This window comes from Phocoena sinus, chromosome 17 (assembly GCF_008692025.1).
Source record: "Phocoena sinus isolate mPhoSin1 chromosome 17, mPhoSin1.pri, whole genome shotgun sequence".
Classification (NCBI taxonomy): Eukaryota; Metazoa; Chordata; class Mammalia; order Artiodactyla; family Phocoenidae; genus Phocoena; species Phocoena sinus.
Genome location: NC_045779.1, coordinates 46,120,369 through 46,129,553, shown reverse-complemented (window position 1 = coordinate 46,129,553; position 9,185 = coordinate 46,120,369). Strand labels below are relative to the sequence as shown.

Below are 9,185 nucleotides of genomic sequence, written 5' to 3'. Positions count from 1 at the left end.
ATGGCAGCTCCCTGACAGGAAGGAAGGCTGGCTTGCCGGCTGGGCACAGACAGGAGCTTGCTTTGCTGCAGCAGGTGCCCAGGGCCAGCTGCTCCAGTACCCTCAGGCTCACATCAACAGGATGGGACAGCCCAGGCGGAAGGAAGCCTGCAGGGAGGGACACCGATGCAGACAGAAGCCGGGGCAGGGGATGGAGGGGAGACAGGAAGAGCTGCCTGAGCTGTTGAGCTGGCGCCCCGCCAGCAGATTCAGGAGCGGCAGTGACAGGGGGCCAATGAGTCCTCTTTCCCTCTGTCGATGGGCATCTCTGGCCCTGGTTGATTGTATTGTTATTACTACTACTGTTGTTGGCCAGCCTGGGCCTATTTCTAAAATAGTTAATTGCCTTTTTTTCCTTTCTTTCTTTCTTTTTTTTTTTTTTTGGCTGTGCCGCACAGCTTTTGGGGTCTTAGTTCTCCAAGGAGGGGTTGAACCCTGGCCATGGCAGTGAAAGCGCCCAGTACTAACCACTGGACCTTCAGGGAATTCCCTAGCTAATTCCTTGTCTATACTCATTTTGTGATTATTGGGAAAGAAAGGACACTTCCATGAGCCTTTCAGTTACACAGAGCGGTGAGAAAGCTCGAGGGAGGGGCAGTGGTTTCTGCCCCGTGTTCAGCCTGTCCACAGGAGATAAAATCTCCAGTTTGCTTTAAGCCGCGTTATCACCACCCTCCCCTCCAACAACAGCAGCTGCGAACGGGCACCAAATGGCCAAAAAGGGGCCAATAGGGAGCCATAACAGACCCATGGGCTCGCAATCCGGAGGCCGCAGACCGCTTCAGAGCGGGGTCGGAAGTCGGGATTGCACCGGGGGGGGGGGGGGGGGCGGGCTGGTGCTTTCGCGGGCCCGGGGGCGGGGCGTTCCGTGTCGGGCGTGGTGAGCATTCCCACTTCTACCCACTCGCAGGCTGGCCCCGGCTGGCGCCTGGTGACCGCGGGAGACCCGGCCCCGCCCCATCCCCACCAGCAGTTTCCTGGCAGGGCGTTTCCGGAGGCCCTGGCCCGGGGTGGGGGCGTGGGGAGGGGTAGGGTCTGCCTTTGAGACAGCTTTTAGAGTGCACTTTAAACTTCACACCGAGCTCAAAACTCGATTCTGCAGCCGAGCTTCGGCTCCCGGGAAAGATAAAAACTCTGGTCTACGGCCCCCCATCATCCCATTGGTCTAGTTCTCGGGGCTTCCTGCAGTCCCCACACCATTCTCTCCACAGCCTGGGAGGAAGGATGGGCGGGGCAGACGGGGGCGGGCAGTGCTGCCGGCAGTGCAGCTGAGGAGGTCGAGCCAGCTCCCGCGGCCCGGGCGTGGGCGGGGGGCGCAGGAGCAGGTGTCCGCTCAATGACAGGATACCCTTCCCTCTCCGCCCCTCCCTCGTGCTACCCACGGCTCAGCGAGGCAAAACCCAGCATATGCTCCAGAAATGCAGCTCAGTCGGTCACCGGGCTCCGCTTTCTCGCCAGACGCGCAAGAGATCGGCGCTTCCAAATGCAAATCTCTTGGCTCCGGACCCTTGGCTTGCAGCCGCCGCCTCCCCCGCTCGGCTACCCCGCGTCCTGCCTATCCCGCAGCGGCCCGAGATGGGACCTCGCGCCGAGGGGACTGGGCGGAGCGGGCATCCCACCCCACCTCCCACGTGGGGCCGGCCCTCCGCAGTGCCTGGGCGCGCCGCCGCTGCCGCGCCTCCGGTCTAGGTCCTCCGCGCCGCCCCCCCAGGCCAGGGAAGGGGACCGCAGGCGGGGGTGGGTGAGGGGTAGGGGCGGTGTCACTGAGTCAGGTGGTGGCGGGAGTTCCCTCGGGCTGGGCCGAGGGAACACGCTGCCGGAGATTGTGTACACGCTCCACTGACACAAGCTTCACGCTGCCGGGCAGCCGCTGATCACGCGTGGCCCCGCGAGCCCATTGGCCGGCGCCTCACACACCTTTGTCACTGATTGGCCGGCGGAAGGCTCCGCCCCTACCCCCGCCCGCGGCGCGGGGCAGGCGGAGCGGCTACCTGAATGGGGAGGGGGCAGACGGCGCGGAGCGCGGCGGTGGCGGGAGCGGCGTCGAGTGTCTCCGGGCGCCCGTCTGTGGCCAGGCAGCCAAGCAGCCTAGCAGCCAGTCAGCTCGCAGCCGGCGGCCAGGCAGCCAACCATGCTCAACTTCGGCGCTTCTCTCCAGCAGGCTGCAGTAAGTGACCTGGGGATGCCCCTGCCCTACTCCGCCTCGCTGAGTCTGAGGGGCCCCCGGGGGCGCGAACCCCGAGCCCCTGACATTAGCCTCGCCTGAGGACTGAGGCTGCAGCGGAGTCGTGGGAGAGGAAGGGGCTTCCCGCCTGCAGACTGGGCATTAGTGAGGGCGTGTGCGTCGCGGAGGGGCGCAGGAGAAGCAGGCGGGTAGCTAGAGACGAAAGGAGAGAGGGTCTTGCTCAAGGTGTAATGAGGGGAAGGGGCAGCTCCGCTGGGAGACTTGAAGCAGGTGAGGGGGAGGATGACTGGAGGGGCGGGAAGAATGAGGAGGGGGCTGCTGCCCTGTCAGTGAGAATAGGAGGTGTGGAAGGAGAAGGGGGACAAGGGGCCACCCTGCACCTGGCGCCGGGGAGAGAAGCCTCCGTCTGGATAAGGAATGCGACCCAGGGTGGGAGGGGGCTGCCCAGAAGCTTTTGAGGGGCGGGGTGTCCGCTGGAGAGGAGAGGGGGCTCCCCATCTCGGGCTCTGAAAGGAGGCTTGCAGGACGGGGCTGCTCAGCAGATAGCGGGGGCTGGGGGAGGGGCGCCCGGCGTGGGTGCGGGGGATGGCACGTGGGCCCGGGACCGCCGAGGGGGACCGGGGAGTTGCCCCCCCTAATACGGCTGGAGGAGACTCCCCATCTTGGGAGCGGGCAGGTGGCCGACTTCTGAGGACGCCTTGGAGGGGGGAGGGAGCCGCCTCGGCGACAGGAGATGGGAGGGTGGGAAGCGGGACCCAGCAGCGGGGCGGGGAAGGTGGGCGGGGGGAAGCGGGCTGCGAGACGCGGGGGCAGCGTGTCGGGGCGGGAGCCGCAGGCCGTGGAGCCGAGCGTCTGGAGCGGGGCCTGTTGGGGCTGCACGTCTGGGAACTCGTGGAGACGCGCGGCTGGCGGGGGCCGGTGCTGCCGGAAACCGCGGGGAGGGGACGCGCATCTTCGGGGACAGTCAGGGTGGTCTGAGGTCCCGCGGGAGGCGTAGGCGGGAAGCGCCGAGGGCTCGGCCGGGTCCCCGGGGGCTGCAGCCGGAGGAGGGCGGGGGCCGGGTTTCCGCGGGGACCCGGCTCCTCCTCCGGCAGCTGAGGCGGAGGCTGGGGGTGGGCCGGGAGCGGATGCGCCCGGGGAGCTTCTCGTCCCTGAGTGACCCAGCCCCGGCCTCCGCCAGGGGCGGGAGTGAGGCCCGGCCCCGCTGTCGGTTCCTAAGGGAACGGCGGCTCGCGGGGAGCTGGAAGGGGCGGGCGCTCCTGGAGCCCGGCGCCCGCGGCTCCGCCCCTCCCCGCGGGCTCGGGCGCGCACTGCCGGGCGGTTGGCGGCGGCGCCCGCGGCCCCTCCCCCAGGCCGTCGCGAGGGCGGGGGCCCGCGGGCTCAGGAAGTAGGTGAAAGGTGACGGCGCGGCAATTCCCAGTTCAGGTTTTCCTGCGCCGCCCGGAGCAGCCGCTGATCACGCTTTGTTCACATGCCTCGCCCCCTCCTTCTCCTCCTCCGCGCCCCCGCCCTTCGCGGCCCAGCCAATCCCAGCCCGGGCCGCCCGGCCTGCTGGCCAATGGCGGGGGCAGGGACGCGGGGACGTGCGAGCGGCGAGGAATGTTCCCAATGACTCACCCGCGAGCCTCAATGAGACTAGGGCGGCCCCATCCGTCTGTCCCAGCCAGCGAGGATCTCCCCCGCCGTCCGCCCCCGCCCCTCGTCTGCCTTCCCCTCCCGCGCCTCCGCCCGCGCTTCCCTTTCCTGCCTCTCTCGCGGCCCACTCCCTTTCCTCCCCTCCCGACTTCTCCTTGCCCTTCCCAGCTCACACTGTTCTTCCCTGCTGCCTGCCTTTTCTCTTTTTTCCTTTGCATTGGCGTCTTGAGGCTTTTACACAACATGCGTTGTCCGTTGCAGCTTACATAAAGGACCCGCGATTATGCAATTGCATTGTTAGCGATGTTTCAAGAGCGGTGGCTTCTTAAGACTTCAGTACGAAGGGTTTATGCGTTTTTTTCAGCAAGTGTTGAGATTAATACCTTGCCACGTAAAGACAATTCTTCTGTGTGTTTACACAATCTCTACTTTGACCAATGAATGGGATCACATTGGTGGAAAATTGGAGAGATGGAGGGTAGTAACTTTTAGTGCACTTTAAGGAACTTTAATATGAAGCATTAAATACCTGATAGAAGGAGTTGTTCAAATAAATATAAAGCATGTGCTGTTATTTTTGTCAAGGAGCAGTTCTTTAAAAAATTAAAATAAGATTCTATTTTGACTATTGAAGATTCCTTACAATCAGAGTTCTTGCAAATTTAAGTCGCATATTAAATTTTTTGATTATCTCTTTTTTGTGCTATTGCATTAGCTGGTCATAGTTACGCATAGCAAACCATTGTGTTAAGTATAAGATCCAGTGAATGAGAACACAAACATGAAGAAGTTGAAATTATTCTTTCCAAAGGTCACACCCAAATCAACAGACCACAGCTCTGTCCACTATACTTTGCCTTTTTAAAAGAAAGTTTTGGCCCTTTATTTTTTCTGGTAGGAACTCATACCTGAAAAGATCTCATACCATACCTGTAGTATTTCTTTTGATTTTTAAAAAATATTTATTTATTTGGCTGCCCCGGTCTTAGTTGCCGCACGCAGGATCTTTAGTTGAGGCGTGCATGTGGGATCTAGTTCCCTGACCAGAGATCAAACCGGGCCCCCTGCATTGGGAGCCTGTTGCCTTAGCCACTGGACCACCAGGTCCCCATACCTGTAGTATTGAAAGAAGATGACTTTTTTGCAGAGCCTTCCCTCAGTTATTTTGTCTGACTCCTGTTGCAGTTGACTACTCTGGAAAGAATATAAAATGTTTTTTTTTTTTCCTAAGCCAAGCAGTTCTTTTTTGGATTACAAGTACATTGGTACCTTTGGTCTTGGTCCTCATAATGGTAATAAGTTCCTCTTTACTTTGCAAGGGTATCAGTGTTCAGGCCTAAGTGTGAGAGGAAGAATGAGGAAGACTTTTATCAGTATTACTATCAGAGTAGGGATGAGAAAAATTATTTCAAGTTTTATTTTGAAAAATTGTGCAGATAGTAAAAAGAATTGCACATTGCTCTGCGTGTCATGTGGATGACAATATGCTTATAGCATTTAATTTTTTGTATTTATAGGAGGAACGAATGGAAATGATTTCTGAAAGATCAAAAGAGAGTATGTATTCCTGGAACAAAACTGCAGAGAAAAGTGACTTTGAAGCCGTAGAAGCACTTATGTCAATGAGCTGCAGTTGGAAGTCTGATTTTAAGAAATACATTGAAAGCAGACCCGTTACTCCAGTGTCTGATATGTCAGAGGAAGAGAATCTGCTTCCGGGTACACCTGATTTTCATACAGTCCCAGCATTTGTAAGTATTGTTGCTTTAAAGATGAGTGTAAGTGAGAATTTCTTATAATTTATGTAATGAACTCTACTGTTCTTCACGCTGTTGCCTGTATTTCTCTGCTCTAGTGTTTGACTCCACCTTACAGTCCCTCTGACTTTGAACCCTCTCAAGTGTCAAATCTGATGGCACCAGCGCCATCTACTGGACACTTCAAATCGTCAGATACTGCCAAGCCTCACATTGCTGCTGCACCTTTCAAAGAGGAGAAGAGCCCAGTACCTGCCCCCAAACTCCCCAAGGCTCAGGCAACAAGTGTGATTCGTCATACAGCTGATGCCCAGCTGTGTAACCACCGATCTTGCCCAGTGAAAGCAGCCAGCATCCTTAACTATCAGGACAATTCTTTTCGAAGAAGAACCCACCTAAATGCTGAGACTGCAAGAAAAAACATACCTTGTGCAGCTGTGTCACCAAACAGATCCAAACGTGAGAGAGACACAGTGGCAGGTGTTGAAGAGAAAGCAAGTGCTGCACTTTATGACTTTTCTGTGCCTTCCTCAGAGACAGTAATCTGTAGATCTCAGCCGGTCCCCATGTCCTCACAACAAAAGTCGGTCTTAGTCTCTCCACCTGCAGTATCAACAGGGGGAGTGCCACCTATGCCCGTCATCTGCCAGATGGTTCCCCTCCCTGCAAACAACCCAGTTGTGACAACAGTCGTCCCCAGCACTCCACCCAGTCAGCCGCCAGCCGTCTGCCCACCTGTTGTATTCATGGGCACTCAGGTGCCCAAAGGCGCCGTCATGTTTGTTGTACCCCAGCCCGTTGTTCAGAACCCCAAGCCTCCAGTGGTGAGCCCAAATGGCACCAGACTCTCTCCCATTGCCCCTGCTCCAGGGTTTTCTCCTTCAGCAGCAAAAGTCACTCCTCAGATTGACTCATCAAGGATAAGAAGTCACATCTGTAGCCATCCAGGATGTGGCAAGACGTACTTTAAAAGTTCTCATCTGAAGGCCCACATGAGAACGCATACAGGTACCAACCATTTCTTATTTCATATTTAAGTCTTAGAAATTTGGATGAAGGTTTTTTGGCAATGATCACAAATGTAAACCAGGCATGTTAAGGAAGAACTTGCCTTATTAGCCAATTCAGTGGATGGTATTTACCAGTGCAAGGTCTTCTAAAAGATTTCGTCAAGGTGTTTTTAATTTCTCAAATGATGATTCTTTAAATGTCTAATAAAGTATCTTAAATATGATTTAATATGTAACTTACAGCGACTTTATAAATGCATAATAATAATAATATGACTTTTTTTGTTTCAGGAGAAAAACCTTTTAGCTGTAGCTGGAAAGGTTGTGAAAGGAGGTTTGCTCGTTCAGATGAACTGTCCAGACACCGACGAACCCACACAGGTGAGAAGAAATTCGCTTGTCCCATGTGTGACCGGCGGTTCATGAGGAGCGACCATTTGACCAAACATGCCCGGCGCCATCTGTCAGCCAAGAAGCTACCAAACTGGCAGATGGAAGTGAGCAAGTTAAATGACATTACCCTACCTCCAACCCCTGCTCCCACACAGTGACAGACGGATGGTAAAGAATCAGACTAACTTTGGTCACAGCCAGAAGCCAGTGGTGATATAAAAATGCTTCCACTGCAAGTCTGTGGCCCTCCAGTGCGGGCTGCAAGCAGAAGCCCCACGGCCTGGGGAGAAGGCCCAGCCTGGGTTAGATGGTAAGAAGTGCTACGGCCACAGGCAGCTCAAAGAGTGGCAGGACTCATTTCTTACCACGTAAGAGAAATGAGAAAGTTTATTCCTTTCAGTATTCTTTGAAGGTTTCAGGTGAGGTCAGCCCAACCACAGGTAGCACAGATTTTGAATTTGTGTGCACAATTTGTTACTTTACTTTCACCATTTATACTTGAGACCAACTTTTCAATGTGATTCTTCAGAAGCACTGGTTTCAAGAGTGTAGAGACTGGAAGTAAACATTACGGTACAGAGATGGAGATGTAAAATTGATTTGTATTATCGCGAATATCATTATCCTTTCCTAGAGTTATCTTGTTTACTATTCTTAGTCTTTCCATTCAACTTCGTGGACATAGTTGTTAAATATATCTAGAACTAGCATTTTTACACTAGTTGCTGACGTTTGGAATTGAGCAACTGTATATTGCTGAAGAGGTCCCAAAGAATTGGAATCCTCATTAATTTAATTGCTTTGAAGTGTAGCTTCAGGGTTTTTTTTTGCGTTTTTGTTTTAAAAGTCTAACAAATGACTATAACTAGGCATTTTATTATGCTTTGAACCTTAGTTGGCTGCAATTCCCTGTGTAGATTTGAAAATTGTATACCAATGTGTTTTCCGTAGATTCTAAAATACACTGCACTTTGTTTCAAAAAAAAATTGAAGATGAAAACACATATTGTAAAGAAGGGATATTAAGAATTTTAGATAACTCCTTCAAAAAGATGGCTTGGGACATCAGTAAAGTACCCTTATGTTATGAGGATATAACATGTGCTTTATTGAATTAGAAAGTGAGTGAACATTATTCACAAGTGGACAAATGTCCTGTTAATTTATAGGAGTTTTTATTGGGGGGGGGAATGTGGAAGTAGATAGGTAGAAAAATAATTAGGACATTCACTTTTGTTAACAGTATTTCTGTTATATTCTGTTTTGTATAGTGGATGATATATACAGTGGTAAAACAAAAGTCAGTTGTTTAAAATATATAGTGAAAAATGTCATTATGTCTTTCCATTTAACATTTTTCTCTATATTGGGTGTAGATTTCTGCCATCAAAACTTTGGACCCTTGGAAAACAAAAAAGAATTTTCTTTTAATAAAAAAAATCCTTGTGATTTACAATTTGCACAATATTTCTTTTGTTGTACTTTATATCTTGTTTACAATAAAGAATTTCCTTTGGTATATATATAATTGGTTGATTGTATTTGTTGAAACCATTCTCACTCTGACCTTGACATTGATCACTGTGGTGCTCTCCAAAGACTTATGGTCTGAATTTCTCGAAGGGCCTCATTCAAATTTAGAACTGCAGGAGTATATATTTAACATGAGTAATCAATTTAGACAGTATGCAAAGCGAGGCCAGGGAATTCCTTGGTGGTCCAGTGGTTAGGACTTGGCACTCTCATTGCCAGGGGCCCAGGTTCGATCCCTGGTCCAGGAAATAATATCCTGCAAGCCATGTGGCACAGCCAAAAATAATAATAATAAAATAAAATCTAATTAAAATACACACACACACAAAGCAAGGCCAGATATCTACCATTTTAAAACATTTTTGTATGTTTTGATGATGTGGGGTTGAAATATAGTTCTGGCTCCCAGCAAAACCTTAAGTAGCACTGAGTTAAAGGGAACACCACATGAGTAATTACAGTAATGACTGCTGTGAAATGAAAAGAAGCCTGACCTGTTAAAGAGTAAATTACTTCTAGAAGTTAGATTAACTCAGACCATTCAGTGATACCTTAAATGCAATAAACATACTAGTACTTCAGCTGCATGAAAGCTAATCCACCTCTGAAGAGAAATACTTGCCAGTCACTTGC

The 9,185-nt window shown here is 52.0% G+C and overlaps 1 protein-coding gene and 1 non-coding gene across 3 annotated transcripts; both read left to right on the top strand.

The window, feature by feature from the left end:
- The first annotated feature begins 2,032 nt into the window (after positions 1 to 2,032).
- Positions 2,033 to 8,542, top strand: KLF10 (Kruppel like factor 10). Of its 2 annotated transcripts, none has more exons than XM_032610318.1 (4): positions 2,033 to 2,206; positions 5,377 to 5,610; positions 5,715 to 6,624; positions 6,918 to 8,542. In XM_032610318.1, the coding sequence occupies exons 1-4, from the start codon at positions 2,171 to 2,173 to the stop codon at positions 7,175 to 7,177; spliced, it is 1,440 nt and encodes a 479-aa protein (XP_032466209.1). In that variant the 5' UTR covers positions 2,033 to 2,170; the 3' UTR covers positions 7,178 to 8,542. The 2 variants fall into 2 exon arrangements, with proteins under 2 accessions (XP_032466209.1, XP_032466210.1); XM_032610319.1 differs by lacking the exon at positions 2,033 to 2,206 and adding an exon at positions 2,942 to 2,965 and having other exon boundaries at positions 6,918 to 8,541.
- A 185-nt stretch (positions 8,543 to 8,727) lies between these two features.
- On the top strand, positions 8,728 to 8,800 carry TRNAE-CUC. Its single transcript has one exon. It is a non-coding gene; the product is annotated as a tRNA-Glu (tRNA).
- The last annotated feature ends 385 nt before the right edge of the window (positions 8,801 to 9,185 follow it).